This window comes from Rhea pennata, chromosome 8 (genome assembly GCF_028389875.1).
Source record: "Rhea pennata isolate bPtePen1 chromosome 8, bPtePen1.pri, whole genome shotgun sequence".
NCBI lineage: Eukaryota > Metazoa > Chordata > Aves > Rheiformes > Rheidae > Rhea > Rhea pennata.
This window is the reverse complement of record NC_084670.1, coordinates 17,244,883-17,271,292: the sequence shown is the minus strand read 5'-3', so window position 1 is coordinate 17,271,292 and position 26,410 is coordinate 17,244,883. Positions and strand designations below refer to the sequence as shown.

Sequence of the window (26,410 nt, the reverse complement as noted above, 5' to 3'; positions counted from 1 at the left end):
TGGACAGTTTTTCTCCAAATTCATTTACATTTAGTATATTTGAATTTCACCGCCATCAGCCTGTAACCTCTAACAGAGACTCTTCTCCCGAATAGCCCAGTATTATCAACAAACTGTCATCCCACAATGCACAATAACCTCTAAAGCAAACAGAAAAGTGCCTATCAGGAGTTCAAACCATGAATTTAATATAAATTTGTAAGCATCAACTCTAATCAGAGTTCTGGAAAGATACAGACTGTGAACAAGCTAATTAATAGGATAGAAAGGCTTTTTTTTTTTTTTTTTTTTTTTAATAACAAATCTCATCCTTAGCTACCACTCAGCTGTATGTCTTTAACAGTATCATCCGATCTACTGAAAACTCTCAGACAGGGACAAACACAACCAACTCTCCTGATGAAGCTCAGTCACCAACCACATTGAACAGAGCATCACAAGAGAAACTGCAAGTATCAGATGCAAAGGAGGAGACACCTTCAGAGGTCACATTTTTTGCTTTTTAGAAATTCACACAAGCCCCTGAAACCCAATCACTTCAACCTCCATTATTACAAAATACATTAAAGCAGTTTCCAACTGGAAGATGTGGGGGGAAGGGGGAAAGTAGGAGGAGAGGGAGGTTGTTTTGCTTTTATTAAAACAGACTTCTTCAGAAATTAACCTGAAAAATGCACAGCATATCCACTCAAAATGCAAAAGCATTTCCTACCTCGGTACTACTCTAACCAGTGCGACTATATGAGAAATTTAAGAAATTAGAGGGAGACACCTCAATTAATCAATTTTACTACATCTGCCTACTCTCATCACAAGACATCAATCCCCCAAGATTTAAATCAGCCCTACCAGTGTCCTTATAAAGGGTGGCAGGGCAACCAATTGCCACAGTTGAAATATTTAGCATTCAAAGTAACATTACTTGACTATTTGCATACTATGCAACAATGTGGAGACCACACATTTCAGTCCAGAGGTAAACCCTGTCCTCCCTAAGTGAGCATGATGTGGAACCATACAATAACAACTTCTCATGTGATGAACACGGAAACAGCACAACAGCGATATGAAAGGGGAGGAGGGACATGAACTGTAAATTCACTGTCCAGCTCCAAACTCATTCCAGTAAATCTGTGCATAACATGCCTTTAGAATTTCTGTGTAACAAGACATCTGCTTAACGTTTTATGTTCCCTTGATAACATCACTTTCCGCAAGAGTTCATATTACACCATATCATCCTGAATTCATTTTGTTTCTAACCACTTATAACATTACTAACTAACTAGTTTTCCTCTGCATTGGATGGCAATATGCATTTCGGTCATTTAAAGTTTCAACACTTAGCAGGATTTAAACTTATCAGGACATTTTTAAACTTATCAGAATATTTTTACAGGTTTTTTTGGGGGTAGAGGTGATTTGAGATCCACTTTCCTGGCATAAACTTCACTGAAGCAGGATTTAAGAACATGCAGACATATCTACAGTTAAATTATTTGCTAAATTAATGTTAAACATTACATTAGACTACATTACACTAGAGTGTTAACACTCTAGGTTTTGAAATACAAAAACCTGTTCAGAGACAGTAAATTAAACAGACTCAGTTAAGTTATATAGATCTGGCTTCAGACATCCTTCAATGGTCTACCCATCCTCACCCCACAGGTTGCCAGGTGATAGTCTAAAAATACTGTAATTGCATTATTGTATCTAGAGAGCCAGAAGTTTGAACAGCTAGGTTAAATTAGCTTAGGTTGATTATTTTTTACTCTCAAACTTACATAACAGATTCACCTCCAGTTCCACTGATGGGTTATGAACACATTGCCAAGTTCTGAAGCAACAGTGCAAGTAAAGTAACGTGTGAGGCTGGAAAGCACCTGAAACTCTATGTGCAGGAATTAAGCATATTCTTCCCATTTATTCTGACCTTTTATAATTAATTCCTGCTTCTAGTATCAAACTTAAGAACACCCAAAACCACAAGCCTTTTGTATTTGTTTTCTCACAACAAAAATATTGTTATTTTCCCTTTTTTGAGAAAAACTTTCTCTTATTATTTCTCATACATGATAACTCATACAGCTTACAAGGATGTAACTCATACTTTTCTAAGCTTACAATTTAGGGACACAACAAGGGTGTAGAGCTAACGTAGTTATCATGAGGATAACTGACACAGAGGCTTTTAAACTCTTCTCACAAAGAGAGGGAGAAAGAACAAGAAATTGTCTTATCCCATACTAATAGGGTAATTTTTTCTGAGGGAAATACTAAATTTTCTTGCATTTATCACTAACTGAGAAAGCTAACAAAGCGGTACTAACAAGTAGCATTTTGATTAGTTCCTCACGATAAGTGGACTACTTCACTTGCTACTTCATGGGAGCCTACCACGAGTAGTGTGGCAAGGAAGCAAGGCTGCAGAAGTCTGCTCTCCCTTCACAGAGAAGTCAGGAACATTGCATCTACAGTGCCCTTACAGAGTTTTAGAGAAGTCCCTCGCTGACTGTTCAGCAAATGCCAGCAAGAGAAATACTGCAGCAAGTTTTCCACTTAGACGGGGGAGGGGGGCATATATTGTCATTAAGAGAAAGAACATTGTTAAAATATGACCAATTTCAGCTCTGCGGTTTCAGATCAATAAAGCAAGTCTTCAAGAAAGGAATAAGACTGTTTGAAAGACTACATTTCACCTCTGCAGACAAGAAAAAAAAATCAATAGATGAGGTTGCTTTTCCAGAATGTTATGAAACGTTATCATCTTACAAGCAATTTTACATGTCTTTTCTGTTACCAGCATCATTTACAGGATGCTGCTCTGCTTAGCTGATTGTATTTAACTTACTGCTGAGTAAGTGGTATTCAAGCTGCTCACAAGAAAAAACCGTGGAAGTGTCAAAGCAGGTTAATTCTTGAAATATCCAGTGAGCTCCCAAGGCTGACATATCTGACTACTGCTTACTTAAACTGAATAATGAGCATAACACATTTGTCCACACATGTATTAGACACAGGAAAGTATCTAATAGCATGATTTTAATATGAGGTACTGCACAGATTACGTACTGTTACTGAAACAATCTTGTTTACATACGTTTTGTCCTCTGAAATCTTAATTTAATGAGCCTCATTGCAATTAATCTAAAAATATTTAACTAACTTTATAAAGGTTTTATTTCAATGTCTACTGGATAGTTATTTAAATATAATTAACAATTACATGTAATAATGATTAAAAATATCTTGGGAAATCCTTTAACTATAGGGATCCTTTCATCACTAAGATGGGCGCAGGACTCTGTGCAAAGGAATTGCTCCATTTTGTGTGATGTAAAAGGGAACAAACTGCACAGAAAGAAGCAAAAGAAGACTCTCTGAAATAAGCTGTCTACTCAAAGACGGTAACTCCTCCAACATCCCACAGCAGCCTGCAGATCACCACATACAAACAGGCTGGGTGACAATAAAGATGATACTCTGAATAGAAGTGTTTCCCTGCTTTAGAGGGAAGGAAAATGGAGAAACGAAAAACCCCAACCTTCTTATTAGCATCACAGTTTTAGCAAGTCAAACAGTTACTAGTTTATCTAGCAAGATACATAACTGCTTTTATGATGGCTAATGGATGCTAGGTAAATTCACAGACCAGGAGAGCAACTGAAGACAACCTCTCCTCGCTTATTTAGGTAGCTACATCTGCAGTTTCAGCTATTTTGTAGTAACTTCAGGACAACACATTTGATATTCAAATCTAATAAATACTAAATACTCATAAATGCCACACTTAGCCACCTGCTGGGTGGCAGGCTGCCGCAGGCTGCGGGAGCACCCTGGTGCCTCCACATCCAACTCGGGTCATTTTCAACAGGCAGAGGGACACTGCGCTTCTGTGCCAAGTGACACAAGGTACCAGTAGTACCACATTAATCCATAGTAATATTTCTTAAATTTATATAAAGAAATACCAAGTTTACACTTGAGTATGAATATGAACAGTGCCTTTTCGTGTGCATTTATAAATATTTTGTTCAAGTTTATAATGTCATATCTGCAATATAGCTACGAGGGACACAGATTGAACAGATAGACAGTATCATTTCTGTACTATAGCAGTCTTCATGGATATTTTTGAAATGCTTTTTATCTGAAATAGGAAGATTTGTTCAATTTTGTCATTTTCCCCCCATATAGACAGGCTAAGTACATCCTTGGGACTCCATAGAAGCAGGGAGCAGAGACAGAAGTGTTATGGAAGGCTTCCATGCTTGGTGGCCATCGGTGGCCCACTATATTAGCGTCATCATTCTCCCAACCTGTCATCTCTTGTATTGCTGTAAATTATCACAAGCCATCACAGCCCCAAGCTATTCACTACTTCGAACCCGGACTCTTAAAAGATGAGGGTGCATTAATTTCCCCAACAGACTCTAGTTCTTGTATTTAACGGTTAGTCCATGAAGGCTGCATTCTATGCTCTGTAAAAGTTGTTCTGTTCAGTCAGCAGTTCACAGATAAACTTGTGAAATGGCAAAAAGCTCAGTGAAAATATTCTTTATTCTTACGTCCTTTCCATGGTTCACAGAGCAATCTCCACACAACACAGAGAAACCACAGGCACTGCTGTCTAGACCAACCAAGATAAGAGATCTACATTCTTCATTAGAAAATATCATTCCAGTAGACAGCATTAGTAATTTTTTTTCTCAGATGTTCACCTTTAAAGGAAACCTCATAGTCACTTATACCTCAACACAAAGTTCAACTCTTGAGCAACCAACTATGAAAGACCGTGTTACTATATGGGTTCTCCCCTTCCCAATAGTATCATAGAATGGTAAGGTTGGAAGGGACCTCTGGAGATCATCTAGTCCAACCCTCAGCATAACCCATACAGGGATTGAACTCGCGACCTTGGCGTTAGCAGCACCACGCTCTAACCAGCTGAGCTAAACCTGCCATTAGTAGTAAAATAAAAACTTCTAGTCACAAGAGCACCACCAGAATTATTGATAAAATTATCAGGTACCAATGATAACCAATTAGCTCATCAAAGCAAATAACTTTTAAACAAAAAAAAATGTTAAGCATCTTAAATTCACCTGAAAGAAGTCTTCCGTTAAGAAACAAAAAACAACTTTAAAATGCTATCAGCTATTGCATTTAATATCAACAGAAAATCACATTTACCTCCATAACATCCATTCTACTTTGGAAACAATGACCTCATCTATCAAGCATTCTGTGATCACTGCTAGAGGTTACAGTCATGGAGTGATTTATAAAAATAAATACTAAAGTGCCGTTTAGGAAGTTTGCTTTAGATCAGAAGGTATCTTTATTCAAAAAGAGAATCAAAGCATAACTCATTTTCACATTTATAAAATCTGTACTCTGTCAAGTCTGCAGTACAATAAAACAATCGCACTAAAATGAATGATTATCGCAGTCAGCCCAGTCATGGTTTGGGAAAGTGCCAACCTTCATTTGTTTTCTAAAGAAAGTGTTAGAGAAACAAATAGCCACATTTATCCAAGACTACTTCTGGCAACTAATTCCTATGCTGTTTGGCATATATGCAAGCATTTTTTGAATGGCACACCTCCAAAATCGCTAAGAAATGCAAATTTTTGAAGTGAATTATTTTTCAGGAATGTTGGAATATTTTTAGATGATTTTCACCTTTCATCTAGAACAAACAGAAAGCACTGATAAACTTAAAATAATTATCCTCAAAGTATTTATTTATGTCTGTCTGCAAACTGCCCCAAACAAGGCTTCTTGACTCTCAAACCAAACAAAACAACCATCAAAACCTGTATGAGGGTCTCCTAGGGAAAAGACAATGACATATATACAACCCATTAGCATACATTACATTCACATATTCAATCTTGTATAGCTTGCAGTTGCTTAAAATCCCGTCACCACAAAATGCCCCATACTAAACATTGCAGGAAAATTATAAAAAGTGCTATTAAAATTACAAGACAACAGTAAGTTTAGTCAATTTAGAAATGAATCCATTTCTTATCCTTCAACATTTCAGTGTTTTAAGCTCCTAAAATTCCTTGCAAAAAAGGTTTTGAACAAGACCAGTCTGTTTTTATGGTTTTATGTCTTCACTTGGTTAACCTTTATCTGTTGGACAAGCTTTGGACTACTTGTTAGTCCTGCATAATATGAATTTGTAAGGTTTAGACATTAAAAAAAAAAAAAAGAGAGAGAGAGAGAGAGAGAGAGAGAGAGAGAGAGAGAGAGAGAGAAGCTGAATATTCCTGTCAATTTTGCTCACTGTTTAATGTAGAATCTGATATAACAAACATTGAAGGATTAATGAAATTTGCAGAGAGTCTGTAGATTATGCAAATCCATCAAGGGCAGAAAAGTGATCCAAAACAGCTCCTGAATATCTAACATGATTTTCATGTAGGATGTATCTTAAATACTAGTCATCTCTGTGTACCATCTCATGTTTACATTTACATGCATATACTTAATATTAAGTAAAACAAGCCTAGGAACAATCACCATGTTTCAGTTCCCTGATGCTGTTTTTAAGCTTGACAGAGTGCTACCTGAGATATCAAGTGCCATGTTGTCAGACATATAGCATGTTTTCATGGTTAAGAAGATAAGTGATGTAAGTGCTATTTTTATTTCCATTTTGTTTTAAGATGACATAACAGGAGGAAGTTGGTCTAAAAAAATGTTTAATAAACCACTTTCCAGCTCTGATTCTTGAAAACTAGTATTTCTCTCAGTTAACATTGAAAAATCTTTTGCCACCATTTCCAGTAAAACAAAGTATTTCTACTTAAATTTTATAGCACTAGTGCAAGAAATATATTACATCCCATTATTTATCACAAAATATATGCCTTTAAATGTAACATTAACAAAAGCTTCTGCCTGACAGTCAGACAGCACATATATTTAGAAATTCCATGTAGTCACCTCTAATGCTACCAGCAAATAAAAAAAAATGCCATCCAATTCCTGAAGGTTCTCTGATACAGTAAAGAAACAGAAAAACCTCTTTCAGTGCCTTCAGTCCTTCTTCATGCATGATGAGCTTTTTGCTTTTTTTTTTTAAAAAAAAAAGGAAAACACCTTTAATATGTGAATAGTTTCTTACTCATTTCTCTTTCCTAATTTGCACACTAGCATTGCCATGTATCTACATTCAAATATCAACAGAAACATAAAAATCAGTATAAACAATGCTTTGGCTTGCTCCAGTGACCACAAATGTGTAAAAAAAAAAAAAAAAAAAAAACACTCCCACAAATATGTTAGCATGACCATGTTTTTCAGAATATGGTTTGGAAGGCACAAACAGGAAAACCAGAAGAGGATATATATTAACATCTTACTATTTGATTTATTATTTCTTTCTGTAAGCCTTAGTTTTACATCAGTTTTTCTCATCAGAAAAGAGGGAAGAGTTTAACAGTATTGTAAAGTGTAACAGAAAAAACAATACCGGCAGAAGAATCAGTGCCAAGTACAGTTCTTGCATGTTAAGCTACAGGAAAGCCAGTTTGGAAAATAAGCATATTTCCCAATGCCCTATGCCTTTTTATTGGAATCAGATAGACTGTGGTTAGCTCATATATACAGCAGTTGCATAGGTCCTCACATATACATCCTTTCTACTGCTCATTTCCCCCTTTCCAAAGTTCATCTTTAACACTCTCCTCTAAGCTGGCCACATGCTTACAAGATAAATTTGTCTTTAGGTCAAATGCATTTAACATGCCTCATGAATGACTAAAGCCTGACGAATATCCTCAGTAATTTTTTTCCAGGGTTGGATGAAGGGATTGCTGTCCTTTCCTGTGCAGGAGCAAACATATGCCATCTTCTCAGCCACTGCAGCTCAAAGCCCAAAGCATTAAATTTAACTGAAAATCAAGAGTGCTTAAACTTAATACTCCATGCCCTGATCTTTGCTGCCTGGGCACACCTCTGTTTATCACCCTAGCTAGCAATGGGGTGAGAGTCTCCCACCAGCACGCTGGGCAGCCTGCTGCAGGAGTAACATTTGGCGTTCCTATGGCTAACTTTGACAGCCCGTCTGTCAGATTCCTAGGCATCTTGCAAAGCGCTGTGACTTCCCAAGTCCACCTATGCATCTCCATGACTGACAGTGATTCTACATCATTAACCAAAACCTCTTTTCAAAGTTCAGAAGTTTCATCAATTCAATTCCATGGAAAAGTTTTTACCTAACACTACCTACTGTAACCACTGAATAGTTTCAAAGATAAAATTCTAGTGAGTACTAAAAACTACTCATTATGGACACTGCTATATTTAAACGCAAGTTTAGGCAGATCTTTCTGGTCATTCAGCCTTTGCTTTTGACTCAGAAAGTATATTTGAGAGGCATTTCAAGGTTTAAAAGACTACTAGCCTGCTAGAAAATTAAGTTTTTAGTACTTCTCGTAGCAGCTAAGACCTAGAATACTGCACACACAAAACAAACAGATTATAACCACTAATTTAGAAGTCTGAATAAAGCACCACACCAGAGTTTTTCTAGTTCTTTTTACAGCTTGATCAATAGTCAAAAACACGAAGCACACATGCTGAAAATAAACTTTAAAAAGGCACTACTAAAAAAAAAAAAAAAAAAAAGAAGCAGATGCTCTGATTTTTAGCTTCACTTAAAACACCAGAAGCTGCAACAAGTGGCATATTATAATTAACAATTCAAGAGAGGAATGAGAGGGAAATCTAGAAGTATCTAAAAAAATTTTTTGTTTTAGTACAAGTAGGGGGATAGTACAGAAGTAAAATACGGATTCAACTAAAGGTCATATTCCAAAAGGTCATTTTGAAGGCAAGAACATTCTCCAAAAAAAAAGCAAAATATCTACTCTTGAAATGTTATTTTTGTAAATAGAATGTAGCTTAAAAAAAAATCAGTCCAATTCTCCTTTATACTATTTGAAGTAATCAAAATGGACAGCAAGATCTAATTGCTTCCTCAAAAGACAGCAAACTATTTATTAGCTATTTATCTTGAAAAGATTGCTCTGCTGACAGCATCATTCAAGTTAATATACAGTAGGTAATTTGCTCAGAAACCTATTTTAAAAAAAAGGGTGTTATTCTTTCTTAAAAAAAAAAAAAAAAAGAGTGGTGACCTACAAGACATTCAGCATTTACACGGGTTCTGACTTGATAAAGGGAAACCACTTTAGCATTACTGTCATCTCAGTACAGTTCATTGGACATTGCAGCTGGACTCATATACAATTATAGCCATTTTGACAGGAAAGTATCATTTCTCCCTTTTAAGAGCACACACATTGCTGAAGGTTTACTGATTTATCAGACACACGAAAATCTTGGCTCCAAAGCATATACAAAAAGAAAAAACAAACCCCCCTCCCAAAAAACAATAACAACAACAAAATCAACTGTTATCATGGCTTCTTTTAAAAGCTTATTTAACACAGATCATAGAACAATTGATTTTGTAGTTGGTACACAAAATATCAACTTCAGAAAGTGGTAATACACTTGCGACCAAGAATCCTTGTAAAAATACCACATTGGCTTTTGCCGTTATGGTCAATATATGTGAATAGATATAAGTCACTTAGACAAGGTTTCTGTCCTTATCCCATAGCATGGGAATAAAGCCTTTCCAGACTGTACACTCACCACAGACTATGGAAGGAGATGACTGTTTGTTTCAACTATGATCCTACTAGACATGGAAAATAAGGACTTTGAGAGTCAGAAATTTAGATATGACATTTTATTCTGCATGTTGATTATGATCTGATCAGGAGTGTCACCTTTTGCTTGTGCTCTGCTTGCTCATTTCCCCAAGTGCACAAATGGTTTTCAACTACTTCAAGGTATACTTTAGTTGCAAAAAAAAATTAGAATTTTTATAGTAGAACTAAAACAGCGGCTTTTGTTGAAAAAAAAAAAAAACAAAAAACAGAAAATCCACAACACTACAAGAATCAACAAGTTAAAAACAGATCTTGCAAAGAATTACTTTCTGCTCCTCAGTGTAATACATCATTCACACACTAAACTAGCCAAAATGATTGACTACTTTTGTTTGAGACACATTTTGGTCTATTTAATGTGTCACAATAAGATTTTATCATTTTCATATCATACTTTTTGACTTCATTCCCTTTTACTCTAAATTTGCAAACCCTTCTCAGAATTACATAAATCTGTTACTTAGAATGATCACAACCAACTCTAATATAACACAATAAATTGCTGGTTAATATTTTTAAGTTTAAACAACATTTGCAACATAATAACAACAGACTTCTTCCACTGCAAAACCTACTCTAAAGTATGCACACACTTAATGTAAAGAGATGCAAAGATCTCAAAGAAAACACACATTTGCTATTTTTGCAATCTTTCTGAATATGCTGAACACTATATCCGGAAAGGAAGATAAGAAAATTACTGAAAATGGAAAGATAACCAAGCACAAGACTCAAGAAAAAATGCTAACACTAAATCAGCTGGATTTCTCTCTCCACTTTTCAGAAGCTCAGAGGAACAAGCATAACCTCCATTCAGTTGCTCCCATACCTCCAAGCTCCTTCATGTTCTTAACAGCCTTTCTGCACCTTATTCAAAGTGAAATCAATCACTGCTGCCTTTCAATATATTTGTCTCAATAATTAGCTCTACATCTCAACACTGGAAGATGCACACAAGGGGAAAATACATATACACACACATGTATGTACACACGTATAAAGAAAATGTAGTATCTTTTGAGAGAAAAAAAAAAAAAGCCAGTGATGGAAGTAAATGGGAAAAACGCATCTTAATCTAAGGAATCTAAGATCCCATCCCCACACTCTTTACAGTTTCACTGCAATTAAGCACAAGGTTTGCATAAACACTTCAAAATCATCAAATGCTGTTTTATCAAAACAGCACTTAAGTTTTACATATGTTTCAACACAAATTAGTATTCAGAATTAAACAGCAAGTTGACAAAAAACATTGGATGTCAGCTGTCTGTCATTTTAAACTCCAATAGAGATAGAGAAAGGACATAAAGGAAGGCAGACAAAGACCAGGCCAAAGCAATGTATCGCTTCTTTCCAAATACTTTTTGTAATTTAATTATCTTACTAATTCTCTGACTGCCCTAGACTCCTAGCTACTTGTGATGAATTTTATCACTATAAGAATGCTTGAATAATAATTATTATAGCAGTTATGTTATTGGAACCACAATGACTGAAGGATATTGCAAAGTCAGGACATCAGTAAAACACTGAATCCTAGAGAATGAAGTAACCCTCAGATGTAGTCTGGCTTCCTGCAGATTTGCAAGCAATACCTCTATGGTAAGAATATACCCTTAATTTATAGCCAGAAAAAGCTAAAGCACATCCATAAGTTCATTATTCAGGAACACACAGATACTCAATATGAAACTAAGGATATGAAACTCCAGGAGAAAGGCAGGAACATGCAGCCCTAGAGAAGGAAGCCCTTTTGCAGGTTTGAGTCACCTTTTATCCCTGTTTGAAAACCGACTGTGGAGGACTCCAGAGTAACCTGCAGGTGTCTCAGAGGCCCATAATTCACACCAGCCTTCTGCACGTGCCTGCATCTGCAATGTTGCACTGCAGTCTCACTGCTTACTTCCTAATACTAGGGCTGCAAAACCTGCCCTCAAAACACAGCTGTATGGCAGATTTCTCCTGAGACTGCTCTTGGGGAATTTTTCCCCAACCAAAATTATGGTTTTTAAGGCCCCTTTGTATTGCGCTGTGAGGATCTGGGGGGTTGGAGGTGGGGGCTGTTCCTTTAAGCACAAGGGAAAAGGAGATACTATCACCACACATCCAATTCACTGATTCACAAAGCTTTTTCTATCAGTGTCTGTGCATATAAAAGAAGAAAAATCTAATTTAACTTCCAGTCTTTTAAAGAAGATTTAATCCTCAAATGCTCATCTTCCTTTTGTTTACAGATGAACAAAAAATATTATTTTAAACTTAGCAACTGAGCTTCAGTTTATTTAAGATAAAATTATATTCTATCTCTATTTGAAAAAAATAGTCCAATGAACTGTGCTGCTCCGCTCTTATCCCCACTGATGTCCCCAACAGAGACTCCAAGTCAGGGTCAAAATCACTGTAAAACACTAATTTTGAGATTGATCATCCACACACAAGAGAATGAACTCCAACCCATTTCACAGCAGGTGCCAAACAGCTGTGATGCAAGTGATTTTAGTTACTACCATTAACTACTTAAATGTTACAGAGACTGGCAATCAGGCTTTTACAAGTACAAGCTTCACCCCAGTAAGTAAGCTATTGTATCAATATAGGATTAAAAGAGGCAATTGAATTCTTAGGTGCAATTCTCACACACCACCTTGAGCTGGGAAAGTACCAAACCTTTCACAGTGAGACATCCTCTTTTTCTGATCAGAAATTACATAGTGTTCTTTCGCAACTTTGCTCAGATTCCTCTCTGTACTTTATACATTTATCATTCCAAATATTTATTTTGTTTCTACTTCAGTTCAAGTCTCCTTGTTTGCATATAGTGTTCCTACCAGCTTTTTGACAACGCACAGAGAGATAGGGTAATAATACTTCTACAAGAGCATCAGCAGCAAAAAGTAGTGGGAAAGGGAAGGAAAGGCTAGAGGTGTTCATATCAGCATGGATGGGAGACAAGTAAGATTAGTTCACAAAGCAGGGAATGATATCATAAAACAGAATAGGATAAATTTTTTACTGCAAGGCAGAGGAGCCTTTACAACTGTAGGAACCCTCAACTAAGAGGCTTAGCCAGCCAAACCTCTGTGGGGTGATTCTGGATACATCCTTGATTTTGAAGTACAGCTCACCCACAGAAGTCTGAGAATGTTATTTCCAGCTTCAAAGAACTGCAATTAAGAGATTAACCTGGCATATGAAAAAACTATCTTTCCTTCTCTGCTTTCCTGGATCATCAAGTGACCTTGGGCAACTCATTTAATCCTGCTTACCTCAATTCCCATCTCAGCACTCAGTATTGAATCCCATAATGCTTTTAGTTTGCATACAGCTAGCTTCACTTCTGGAAGATGTTCTTTCTCCATCTGAAATACCTTTGGGGAAGTCTAATATACTTTTTTTGTAATGCTTCTGCTGAAATATTTTGTTCCCTTTTCTGATGTGCTGAACTGAAGCTATGCTGCACATAGAGACATCTGGTGAGGCTCACTAATAAGCGCACAAGGAGACAAATTACCAAGGTCATTTGCTCAGTCATCAAGTAGACAGACCCCAGAATTCAAGGGCACATCCTGCAATAACACTGATATTTTGATAATCAGACATTCCTGACACAGAAACATGTGTGTGCAATATGAGTGTTTCCACAGGTTTTGAGAATTTATACCATTAGTATGGCAACGAGATATCAACTCATATTTAAGCCCAGGAGCCAACAACTTGTAGGAATCTCAAATGGAAGGAGTTCAGTTCTCAAACTCGTAAGACCGGCAGTCAAAGGGGAGAAGAAAGAATTGACTGACCCAGATCCAAGAAGAAAAGAGGCTGACTTCTCTCTCCGCAGAGACTAAAGGTTCCTCTGACGGAGGCCTTTCTCAGGATTCTAGGCTTTGAACACAAGAACATCACAGGGCCACAAGCTTTTTGGAGTGGACTAGTTAAACACAACTGAGCTGATGACTGGCTTGAGCAACACAGGAAGCTAGTAAGGCTTGAATAAGACATCGCTTGTCCTCCTGTCCGTATAGCCAGGAAGACGTTGCATTCAAGAGTCTGTACATATTTATAAAAGGCTGCACCCAGATGGCAAAACTTTGGATGCCTCCTCTCTCAACACTGAACTCTTCACTCAGCCTTTTATTTCTAGTTGAAAAAATTATGCAAACACACGTAGAGTTTGGTGCTTTTTCTACAGCCCAAGTTCATATTTGCTAGGTCAGCACTTAATATATACATAGACAGCACCACATTTCAAGCGAAGCACTTATCACTGTTTTAATACCGCTTTGACAAGATTTAAATACATTTCAAATATCAACAACTACAGATTACATATAATTCCTTAAAAATAGCTGTCTTTTGAGCCAATTAAGTGATAGTATGCATAAGCCATCTAGTTCATAAAAAGAAGTAAGAGTTTACAGGAAAGCATTCGTTATTAGAACATGAGATAAGTTTGGCCAGAAAATTCTAACAATGACTCATGGTTGCCAGTCAGTAGATATGGAAATGTGTGATTTTCACTTGCTCATGAACAGTTCAAATGTCTCTAACTTCAGAGGGCAATACAAAGCTGTGCCCCCCCCCCAAAAAAAAAAAAAAAAAAAAAGTCTGCAAAGATGTCAGCTTTCTGAAATAAGGAAGAAAAAGCTGTAAAATGTATTTCATTTCAGAGGTATATGATAAACTACAAAGCAAAGGCTTAATTTGTTGTGATAGTTCCAAAGTAAGTTTAAATAGCTTATCAAGAGGTTTTTGTTTTGTTTTGAATATAAGATGAATGACCGGTCAATTTTAATTCTAATTTGCAGGGGGAGGGGGCATGGGGGGAAGAGGAGGCAGCAACAGCTTGGGTTTTGCTTGAGTCTTAAACTACTGCCTTCAATGAGGATCCCTAGTCAGAACTAAGGAAAAAAAAAAGAGAGACATAGCCATTTGCAACCATTCACTTTCAAGGACACTGAAATGCATGCAGACATGAAAATTTTGGCTACTTTCTCCATACTCAGAAGCAGAAAATGAATAAGAAAAACAAAGAAAGCAATGGTATGGCACTATCCCATAACATCAATCTTTTAGCTGGCTTGGCCAGAGGGCAATAAAAGGCATTGAAAGTTGCCTTTTCTTGTTTCAACAGTTGTTACCACTTTTCCTTTCAGAGCCAAGCATATTATTGAAATGTCTGTTTCTGTAGATACTCCATTACTGAAACAACCCAATCTCCCTTACTCTGTAAAAAATACAATCATATGGAAAAGGAAGGCTTAAATACCTTTGAAAAATCTCTTGCAATTTTCTCAGCCTTGGACTAATTCCCTATTTCTTAACCTCTCTCACCTACACCTGTACTACTGCATTTGTTAACAGAGAAAAGCATGGCACATCTTTGGCTGCCCAATAACCATTTTCTATCCTCCAGAAACAATTGATCGTAGTCATGGCTCTATTTGAGGGCTTTCCTGGAAGGTGGTATTTTAGGCCTTGGTGTTCTTCTAAAAACTTTCTTAAATTAGTGCATTAAAAAAATACATAGATGCTTTAGCCCAAATCTGACCTTTTGTGATGGAGCATATAGAAAGATGAAATGCTTTATCTGGTGATTACCTCACCCACTGCAGTATGTCAGGAGGGACTGGAGTTGAATGCTTGATCTGACTACCCAAGTCCATTTCATTTCTATTCTCAGAAGAGGTCTCAAAAATATCTTTAACACAAATATCACCTTGCCTGGTAACTGTCTAGTAAAGCATGGGATATTAGAAGGGAAGTTACAGCCCTCACTCCGTCACTAACACTCAAGCCTACTTCACCAAAAGCATTAGCCTGCCAACTAGACTCAACAGTACTAAAGGTTCTCACGCTGAGACTACTAAAGGTTCTCTCTTCGAGAAGGGGAAGAAAAAAAGAAAAAAAATGCTCTGCCCCATTTTAGTTTTACTGCCAGAAGCAGAGATATGGGAATGTCAGTAAAAAGAGGTAATATCAAGCCCTGAAGCCTATAAAGCAAGCCTAAACTGCCTTGGTATGTGCTTGAGAACATGAACGGTTCTGTATTTGTCACAGTTAGTGGTCAGGGTCCAGACATTACCAGCAGTCCAATTTCATAGAAAAAGCAGCAGCAGCTGGAACGCTGATTCCCAAATTGAGACTTTCCAGGTGAAAAAAAAGCTTCCATATATGAGTTGTAGACACTGTAGGGAAACCTTACAGAATCCCTCTGAGTTTGTCCCTCCTCTCATCTTTAAAAACTATTTTTTTAATCAATGTGAAAAGCTGATTGATCAACTGCTTTCCTTTATAGGACATACAATAGCTACACAAGCTGTCCTAAACTACATTGAGACAAACACAACACACAGCATGGAAGCAAAAATATGACAAAGATGCACTAAGGAAAATGCAATTGTGCATGATATATAAGAACCTGGCTATTCTCAGCGTCATGAATCCAGGTAAATATTGGACTAAATTACTATCAATCTTGTCAAGTCAGAGTGAGATCTTAAGTAAATGATAGATACGCACAAGAGAGTTCACACACCACCTGATTCAAGCAATAAAATTTTATACAATCTCTGTATTACATACTTTGCAATGGGAAGGATGAGCATAGTCTAGGAGTGGTTAAAATTTTATTCTAAAGGTGCCTGGAAAGAAATGGGGGGTGGTAAAGGGGAAGAGTGATGAAGTGACTAAATGAGGAAAATACGAAAGATTCAGCAAGGCAAAGGGAAGTGGAAGAATGTTTCACCAGCTAAAGATATACTTGCAGAAGCAACATTAATACTCCTATTTCTAGATACATGGTACACAAGAAAATAGCCTCTGAAAAGAAAGCCTTATGCTACTCAGAAGAAAGTAACTAATGGGTAACAGATTTATATTTGAAAAAAAAAATGCTGGTAAATTATTTGCATAGCTCCATGTAGCCAAAATCACAGTCAATTGCCAAATATCCTTTATAAATTAAGTCCAAGTATAAATAATATATATTTATATCTATATATATATAACCAGGTATACTGTATTATGAGAGACAGTTTTCAGAGTGATTTTCCAAACGCCTGCAACTGACAGGTCTAAAGACAGCAGGTTTTATCCAAGTGAAGAAAACAGAAGATGCCTAAAATCTCTAAAGATGAGATGCTCTCAGATTTCTAGAAAACTTAAGATTTAATCACTAAGATGTTAAATTGTTTCACTTGAAAAAAAAGCAGTTGTTTGCTAGGTACAGCACTTAGAACAATACTACTCCAGCATGATCCACAGGTGCAGGAAAATTAACTAAATAATAATAATACAAAGTAGCAATTATCTTTTTTCTTTGAATTTAAGCAAAGAGAATGCCCTTCCACCTTTCTAATTATTTATGCATTTTCAAATACAAAATGAACCAAAATATTAAGAATTTCTGAGTGACAGAATTCTGTATACTGAACGCAAGATACTGAATTAACAGATCTGAAGTTTGTTTATCACTTAGCAGAAAAAGTAAGTCGACAGTAAAGCTAACCAATGTTTCAACATGAACTGAAGGAATAATCTGAAACAGTAATAAAGTTGTTGAATCTTTGATCTCTCTGCTATGGTTTATTAAGTTATTTGGACATGGACTATTTTCAAAATCCATTTCATAGAGACTACTGCATGATTAGAAAGTGACAATATTAAATCATTTCCACCCTAGGCAAAAGCAATGCTTTCCCACCTTGTCTTCTTGCCCATCTTCACCTTGTCTGATCAGTCCTATAACCTTCTCCTTAAATAAGGCCCTGTCTTTCCCATCCCTCATTTCAGCCTTGAGGTGCTTGCAGTACTTGCCAGTCTAGAATACAATGATTTTTTTTAACATAAGAAATAGAAAACATTACAAACTTCCCTCTTTCCTTCCTCCCCCACCACTGTCAGATTATAATTTCAAGATTTTGGGGGAGGGAGAAGAAAGAGGGCTGGATTACTTCCAGCTGCATCAGTTCTTTGATTCAACTTACAATGAACACTAATGGAAACACAGGAGATGAGTAGAAACATGTGTTTGGTGTTAGGCCAGTTTAAACCAGAGGTTTGGAGACCCCACCAGGCCTACAAAAAAAAACCCAAGAGGATGACCAGATATTATTTCTACTTCAAGACTGATAGTTACAAGAGCAGGCAACTCTAATAGGGAGTACTGCGTGTGGAAAGGTAAACGTTGAGGATTAAACTAACAGAAAAGTACCTAAACCAGGCTTAAAACAAAGCCGTTAAAATTCTGACTAACAACGAGGGACAGTTTAGTTTGGGGAGACTGCCAAGTTACCTGCTCTTATGTGTAAACTTGAAGATAGTATGAAGGATTAATAGCTGTATGTACAAATCTCACCAAAAAAGTACTTGAAATTGGGTTCTGATAGCGCTCTGTTTATGATTTCACCACTACAAACTATTGCAGAAGAGCCTAGAATGCCCAAAAGCTGCAGAGAGGTTTTCGATTATTTTTTATTTTTGAATTAGAGATATATCGTTAATATGGAAAAAAAATCCAAAGGTACATAAAGATTTTTAAAATAATATTAGAATCACAATAATCTTATCAGAAAGAGAAAAAAAACAGTTATCTGTGATGATTATTTGCTTCCATCTCTTCTACTTTCAACTTAAAAGAAAAAACTCCCTACTGTGATTGAATTTTGCCTATTTGAATGAATTACGCTTACAGGAAGAAAGAGGTTCCATTTCTTTTTTCCTGAATGACTGAATATTAATGACTGAATATTATTTGTAGAACTAATCAGAGCGCAACAAGGATTATTTTATTTGCTATCAAATCTGAAATCATTCTGCTTTCCTAGTCATAGCCTAATTTTTACAGTTAGTTTCCAAGTTTATTATCTGATATATCAAAACAAAAACATATCATAGGTCAATACAGCAGCACCCAAATTATATACAATGCGACCTTTAAGATAAAAAGCACACTGAAACATAACTAAAAGGCCAAAAGACTTCTCAGCTGTTATTATGAAATCATAGTATCATTATTTCTTCACCCCCCTCCTTCTCTGGGAGGGAAGGACTGGAATTCAAGTGCATCCAGCCAACTAATTAGTTTGATCTAGAGAAAGTCGTTCTCTATATTACATCTCAGTAGAACTATCACCAACACATTCAAGTAATTTCTGCTATAAATCCTTAACATTTGCTATTTTACAAAATACATACCAAATATGCGAAAAGGGACGCTTTCAGACAGCCAGAAGCTTTTTAACAAGCACGATTTCTAGTTAAAAAACATGGATTAATATCAAAGCTATTGCAGGATGCCCTTTTTCCTCTCCTTACGCAGGTTTTAGCGAATCAGTCATAAATTGTTCACAAAGCAAATCTTTCCATCATACTTTTAAATAGCCTGTACAACAGTTTTCCCTTCTTCTTAAAAAATAAAATCAGTAGAACAGAGTAATTGGATTCTTGTTCCAAAGCGGAATGAGATGTGTATTTTAATCCTCTAAACACGTAACTTGATCATGTTCAATGCACATTTATTAAGAAGCAAGAGGAAGTCTAACCAGCAGAAATCTTTATTCTCACATTACATTATGTTAATCCTTTCATACCAGGAGCTGGATTTTCCTCAAGTAACATCCATTGCCAGCAACGGAGACATTGAAGCCACTGGCATCAGCCAGTTTAAAATAGAGGGATACAAAATTCTATCGAATCTTGAGCATTATCTTAATACCTACTTGAAATTATCTTCCAATATAATTTACTTTCCACTTCAAATGTTTGTTTACAGTAACTGAGTCCCCACAGAAAGTTATGCCTTGATGCTAATTATTTCAAACTTCCAAATGAAAAATATGCAGAGCAAGACTGTCACATAACTCTTACAGTCGACTGCTGCCATTTCCAGGATTCTGATCTCTAACATCCAGTTTAGAGAGAGGAAGATGGAAAAGGAATACTGAGAAGTAAAATCCCTAAGGCATTCACTTGGCTTAACATCATGTCATGCTGATTCTAGCTCTGTTGGAAGCTTGCTATGTTAAACTTCCCACATCACTAGAAGTGGATCAAAGTCCACTTCTGGTTTAAAGACCAGTAGGAACATCATACATGCAGATTTCTTTCTGCAAGCTTCAAACGTTCATAATCTAAATATCTTAGCACAATCAACTAATATGAGAGGACAATTCAGCAATATTTGTAATTCAGTCCCATGCATTGGTAAATATCTGAAGTCTCATTGCTCTGTATTTACAACTTCTAGGTACCACAAACTAGGTTCAAACTGGCATTCTTCCACATCCCTGAAACTCTTACGGGATATGATGTCCATACAAGTTCTGCAGACCGACTTACAGCAGATCAAGAAGCAAGATGTTGCTCACCTGAAAGAAATTAATCTATAAAGCTGCTTTGTAGGGCAGAAAAACAGAAGTCTTACACAAGAGTTTTCAAGTTCATCGTTATTTTGGTCGGTGACAACCTAGGTGAGCACTAACTACACCCAGCAAAAGCGGCAGAAAGCAGCACGTTGGATTCAGCGGGAGTGGAACCGACTGCCAACCTGCTATTAACCACGATGCCCCCAGCTTCCTCTGCACCGCGCTCTTCCTCACCACAGCGCGCCTTAACGGAAAGTCCGAGCCGGACGTCAAGCGGCGAGAAGACGGGAAGCGGCCGCAGCAGGGCGAGTCCCCGCGCCGGCCCGGCCGCCCCGGCTGCGGCGCGGCGCACAGGCCGCCGCGGCGCCGGCAGCGCCCAGCGCCTCCGCGCTCCGAGGCGCCGCGGCGCCGGCAGCGCCTCCCGCCCCGGGCCCTCTGCGCTGCGCGCTCCCCCCGCGGACGGCGCCTCCGGACGAGCTCGGGGGCAAGGCCGCCGCCGCCCGCGGCCCCTTTTGCGGCGCCCTCGCATCGCGCCGCTCGGTCCCTCCCCCGCGGCGCGGCGCGGCGCGGCGCGGCGCGGCGCGGCCCCTCACCCAGCTTGCCGCGGGACTCCTCCAGCTTCTGGATCTGGTTCTCCAGGAAGAGCACGGCCACGCCGAAGGCCAGCACCGCCAGCAGCTGCAACTTGGGCGGCAGCATGATCCTGAGCAGCCCCATGAGCAGCAGCAGCAGCAGCAGCGCCGCCCGCCCGCGATCACGACATAACGCGGGGCCCGGCCGCGGAGGCCGGCGGGAGCCTCGGCAGCCGCCGCCGCCGGGGCAGCGCGCGGCAGGGGACGGGACGGGACGGCAGGGGAAGGGCGCGGGCGTGCGGCAGGGCCCGCCGCCGCCGCCGCTCTCACATCTCCCGGGGCCTCGCCGCCCGCCGCCGCCGCCCCCCGCGCCCGCCGCCAACCGCCGCGCGGCGGCCCCAGCGCGCCCCTCCCCCGCCTGCGTGCGCTGCTCAGCAACCGAACGCCCAACCGCCGCCGCCGCCGACTGCCCGGCGGCGGCCCCGCCCACGCGCCCTCCGCCATTGGGCGGGGCCGCCGCCGGCCCGCCTCTCCCGCGATCGCATTGGTCCCGACGGCCGGCGCCCCGCCCACATGGAGCTGACCCTCCTCCTCCTCCCTCCGCTTTCGGCCGCCGGGCCGAGCCGATGTCCCGCCCACATGCGACCCTTCGCGATTGGGCGGCCGCTCCTGAAGTCCCGCCCGCGTGCCCGTTCCGCATTAGGCACAGCTACCCCGGCTTTCGACAAATGCACAATGTTATTGGTCAGAGTGACTGTCAATCTTCGGGGCTACAGGTCTGCGCGCTGGTTGGCAGCGAAACTCCGGAACGAGAAAGGGCCCTCGCTCAGGGCTGTCTAGACCGTGCCCGACTGAGGCTAGGAAATGGCACCACCTCTAGCATCACTGTTAAGCGCTACCCTGAGCACAGCAAAACAGCATCGCTCCAGACTTCCCTCTGAGGCTCTTCGTTAGCCTCTTCTCTGTGCGTTGCCGGGGATTTGGGAGCAAGTCTTCACCTTACCGCATCGGGCGGTACGCGGACACCTGTAGCAGGCGGGGGCCTTTGGCGGCCTCCCGGCGACGCTGGCAGTAGCGGCCCGGCACCAAGATGGTAGCGGCCGCGGAGCTAACGGTCGCGGGGCGCTGCTGGCTCTGGTTGATGGTGGGGCTGCAGGCGGTGAGGGGCCGTTCCCGTTTAATCGCGCTCGCGGCCTCCAGTGGCTGCCGCTTGCTGGAGGAAGAGAAGGCTGGAGGAAGGGCGGGTGGGGTGGCGGTGAGACGTGTCGCACAGCGGGTGGCGGAGGTAGCGGGCCCGGCCCTGCCCTGCCCTGCCCCGAGGCCTCGTCCGGCGCATCGCCCCTCCGCGGCCGCCTCTCCTCCGCTCCCGTTCTCTGCGGCCGCCCCCTCCCCTCCCTTCCTGCCTGCTGCTGCTTCTCCTCCTCCAGACTGCGAGAACCGAGTTGTGGAGCCTGAACGTTCCTGAACGCTCCTGATGCTTTGCTTGGCGCCTCGGCTCTGAGCTGCCTTGCTGGCGAGCTTTGCAGTTTTTGCAGTAACTTTGGAAATGAATTTACAGGCTTCCTCGCTAGCTTTTAGTGGGTTTTTTTTGTGTGTGTCGTAGTAAACCTTGTAATTTGGATTATCCTTAGAAGCAAATTTAAGAATGGATTTGAAAAGTGAAACTAGCAGACTTAGGCGTTCTAGCTCGAGACTGTCCTGTGAGGACTGCCCCTCTTGTGTGACAGCGTAACATTACTTGGTGACTCAGATTTTCCAGACAGGTTACTTTTCTGTCTTTTGCATAGCTGATGCCCTTTATGCCTCGCATAAGCTACAGAGATGTGACATTATACAGAAGACTTTTTTTTTTTTACTTTAAAAACTATTAAGAACTCCTTAAAGCAATATGTATTCATGCTGTATTTCTGTCAATATATTATCTAATGTGAAACCAAGGTCGTAAAGGAGAGCGTACTACTGAAATGAGGCACATCACTGGCTAAATAACTAAAATTAGAGAATTTGATAAATTAAAGTTAGATAATCTGGTTCTGATGGGAACCTAGCTCCTGAAATGTGAGAGTTCTTTTCTCATCCTAAGCAGAAACTATTATTATGTTAGAGTTATACAACAGCCAGGATACTAAAATTTGAGAAAAATTCTAGGGATGACTCTTTTTTTTTTTTTTTTTTTTTTTTTTTTTTTTTTGCCATCTTGGTACTCTCTAGCTGCTTTGAGCTTGCTAAGTAACCAGAACTTCTCCCCTGAGAACACTGTTCTGATGGAGATTTTACTTGCTCTCATAAACTGTCTTTTTCCAAAAATAGGAGAGTTTTGACCTGCATTGACATGCACAGATGTTCTAGGGCTATGCTGTGGAAAGATATGAGGAATGTTGCCAGTGGGAGCAAAATGTCAATGCCAGTAACACCATTTTGATCTTAAATTAACAGGCTCACAAATAAGGAAAAAATGATAGTCAAGTACCATAGCGGGGTTGATAGCTAACACCAAGGTCCAGGAAAATGATTTTAGTTACTCTCGTCATCATAAACTAGAGTTTGAAAAATCCCTATGCAAGGAAATGAGGATATGAAAACAAAAAACAAATGACATCATTTAAGTAAATTGATAAAATTTGGCTGCTCACTAAAACAAAATTGATATTATATATAGAAGCCGTACAATTAAATCACTTATTTTAATGGATTACTAGTAAATCAGAACTATAGGGTTTTATCTGTGCTTTCACTTTTACTACATGATTTTCCTGTAACATTAATGCAAAAACAAAATTATAATCCTACTTGTGAGTGTTACAATGCAGTTTGGATCACTTAATCACTCCCTGGTTGTGCTTTTCCTAAGATTTGCTGTTATACTTATTTTCCATGTGTGTTTTCAGTGCTGTGATTTTACTAGAATTGCTTCAGGAGATCATGCTTCAGAGAGCTTCATTGTTCTCAATTTCAGCTGATTGCAAGCTGGTGTTGTTTCTTGTGCTTGTTTTGCAGCTAGCAATACACAGATATTAGAGTGGTCAGATGTATACATAAAAGCGGATTTTGGCAAATGTGATACCTTGAAGTAGAATTTGCTGTTTATTTTAACACTATTCTTCAAAATAAGGTGGGGAGTTTTTGCACTTAGGGCTGAACATTGCATGTTGTTGTTAAGTGGCCACAAGAGACTTAATTATTCTTTCTAATGGCTAAAGTGTTAAAAATCTTCCTTTTTTACACAATTATTTTAATACTAAAGTATAGCTTTGTTTGTTTTTCAGGTAACTGTATATGGAGCACAGCTGTCATCAGAAGCTTGCAGAGAACTGGGCTTCTCCAGTAACTTGCTATGTAGTTCTTGCAACCTTCTTGGACAGTTCAGTCTGAATCAGTTGGATCCATTCTGCAGGCAGTGCTGCCAAGAGGAAGCTCAGCTGGAAACCAGAAAGGTGAGTTTTGAACCAAACCCTCTGTGGAATATTTTAACGCATAAAGTGTATGATTAAAAAAAAAAATGCATGGATTATAATCTCAAGGGGAAAATGCAACATTTTTTCATAGTATACACAAGGTCTAGATTTGAAGGCTTGTCATATTTCTTGCTCTAAAAAAATGTCCCAGTCTAAGCAGAGGCACCTTTGATACTATGACTGCCCTTCTCTATTGCATGGTGACTAGTGGCAACTGTGTTCAACCTAACTTCGTTTAGGTTGAAAGATATATAGGACAAAAATAAAGGATAAGAAGAATGAACTTCTTGATCTTGAACTTCTGTTGCTTGGCCATTGAGCCGTAGTATGATGGCTAAAAACTTTTTTTGGTTTTCATAGTCTGTAAAAATCCTTAAACAGATAAAATTTGTTCAATAAAAGCAGAAGAGTAAGCACAATTATTTTCTGCTATTAAATTGTAATAATTAAGTGTACCTGTCAACTATTGACAGAGTTCCAGGTACTACTATACAGAAAAGTAGGGTTTTTTCAGTGTGATCATGTTGGGAATCATACTATGGTATGTAACTGAGAAGCATGATAAAGATTAAGTTGAGTCAACTTTGTAAACTTAATTTCCCTGATACAAGGTATACAAGGCAAAGTTCAAAAGTCAAGGCTGAAAGTTTTCACTAAGATCATCAGTACAACCTCCCTGTCTGCAGCAGTCTACTTGTGAAGATCTCAAATGGTTAAATGTCAATAATGCTTCAGGTAGTAAGCTTTGGTACTAGCCTTTCCTGTGATTTTTTTGCCTTTTTTTTTTTTTAGCCTTTGTGAATGCGTTCTATTAAAGTACTTTTGTTAACATCTCAGCTCTTCTAAGTTTTATTAATAAGAAATTTATTTTCATATTTCATCTGGTAAAATGCAGCTGTACTAAAGAACTATCTCAGAAATTGTATCTAGATTCTTTTGTAAGACCCCTTGGATATTTTTAGCTGTTCAGACTGCATAAGTCAGCAGCAGGCATAGAGCAAGAGCATAAAATTTTTGTGTGGAGGCAGATGGGGCCTCGCTCTGATTCTCCTGAGCACAGTCTAGGGTAGTTCAGGTATGTCCTCAGGAGCAAAGGGCTGCTGCAGCCATTGGTCCAAGTCTTGCATTGATAGGAGCCTGGCAGAAACTGAGCTGCTCGTCTCCATTCTGCAGTGGAAGAGTTGTAACAGCTAGAAATACTGGGGATTCTTGCTCACAGCCTGTGCTCTACTTCAGACAGTTAGGCTAAGATAGAACCTTTCCTTTATCCATAGTGTATAAATACCTGTCTTGCTTAAAGTACTTAAGCAAGGAAGAATACTTGCACAGCTCTTCAATAGAATACATACTTTCAAATTTTAAGAGTTCTCTCAAATACATAGAAGACCACTTAATTATCTAAAAAGTAGAGAATTCGTGGAGAAGTGATGTTGAAATTACTATTGATGGCTAGGAGATCACTAAATAGCTGCCAACATTAAATGAATGAGGAAATCAAGCAGTTTTTTATGTCAATCAAATTCACTGTAATATTTAAAAAGTCTGTGTATTAGTTTTAAAATATCACTGACTGCAGTGTTGAATAGACTATATTAAATATCAGGAAGCAAATGTTTGAGAATTATGGAAGACTCATAATTACTAGTTTCTTTCTATCAAAACTAAGGTACTGAAAATTAATTAAGGTGAGAGTTACGTGTCTGTGGAGACTCAATCACACTGTTCGGTATATCAACAAAGGAAATCTTGCAGTAATATTTCAATACAGTCAGTATGTGACTCGATATCCAAGACTTCTATATGACTTGATATCCAAGACTTCTCTCTGCAAGGTAAATGAATCTTGTAAAGGAATATTTAATATTATCTCTGAAAAATGCTCCAGTGTGTATATTTATATTTTTATATGTGCATATGTAGGGGTGTGTGTGTGTGTATATAGATATACGCATGTATATGTGTATATTTCATGTGTATATATGATATATACAAAAGCTGAAAAGTTTCTAAATAAAATCTAATGAAAATCTAATGTACTGACAAGGAATGGAAAAACAGGAAAGGGTCTGCAAATACGCTATGGTTGTATACGGCCAGTATCAACAGTGGTGGCAGGAGCAAGGCTTCCTGACTTCCTATTATAAAGGAGACACCTATATTAGTTCAGGTAGTGTTCTTAAAATTTTGCCTCAGTGTGTGTAGGATGTAGCATGAGAACTGGTGGTGCAGGATAATTAATGTTGTCATTTATTGGG

At 39.0% G+C, this 26,410-nt stretch overlaps 2 protein-coding genes across 4 annotated transcripts in view; one reads left to right on the top strand and one right to left on the bottom strand.

Annotated features, from left to right (window-relative positions):
- The window catches only part of HS2ST1 (heparan sulfate 2-O-sulfotransferase 1), an 84,011-nt gene extending 62,951 nt beyond the window's left edge, over positions 1-21,060 (bottom strand). Inside the window, exon 1 of the mRNA XM_062581823.1 lies at positions 20,722-21,060. Within this exon, the coding sequence (XP_062437807.1) occupies positions 20,722-20,845 (124 nt within the window). The 5' untranslated portion in view covers positions 20,846-21,060. The remainder of the gene's footprint in view (positions 1-20,721) is intronic.
- A 678-nt stretch (positions 21,061-21,738) lies between these two features.
- SELENOF (selenoprotein F) overlaps positions 21,739-26,410 on the top strand; it is a 48,011-nt gene continuing 43,339 nt past the window's right edge. Inside the window, exons 1-2 of one of the 3 annotated variants that reach the window (XM_062580874.1) lie at positions 21,739-21,859; positions 23,967-24,134. In XM_062580874.1, the coding sequence (XP_062436858.1) occupies positions 21,791-21,859; positions 23,967-24,134 (237 nt within the window). In that variant the 5' untranslated portion in view covers positions 21,739-21,790. Of the gene's footprint in view, positions 21,860-22,151; positions 22,278-23,949; positions 24,135-26,410 lie in introns of those variants that run through there. The other 2 variants (XM_062580872.1, XM_062580873.1) reach the window with 2 other exon arrangements.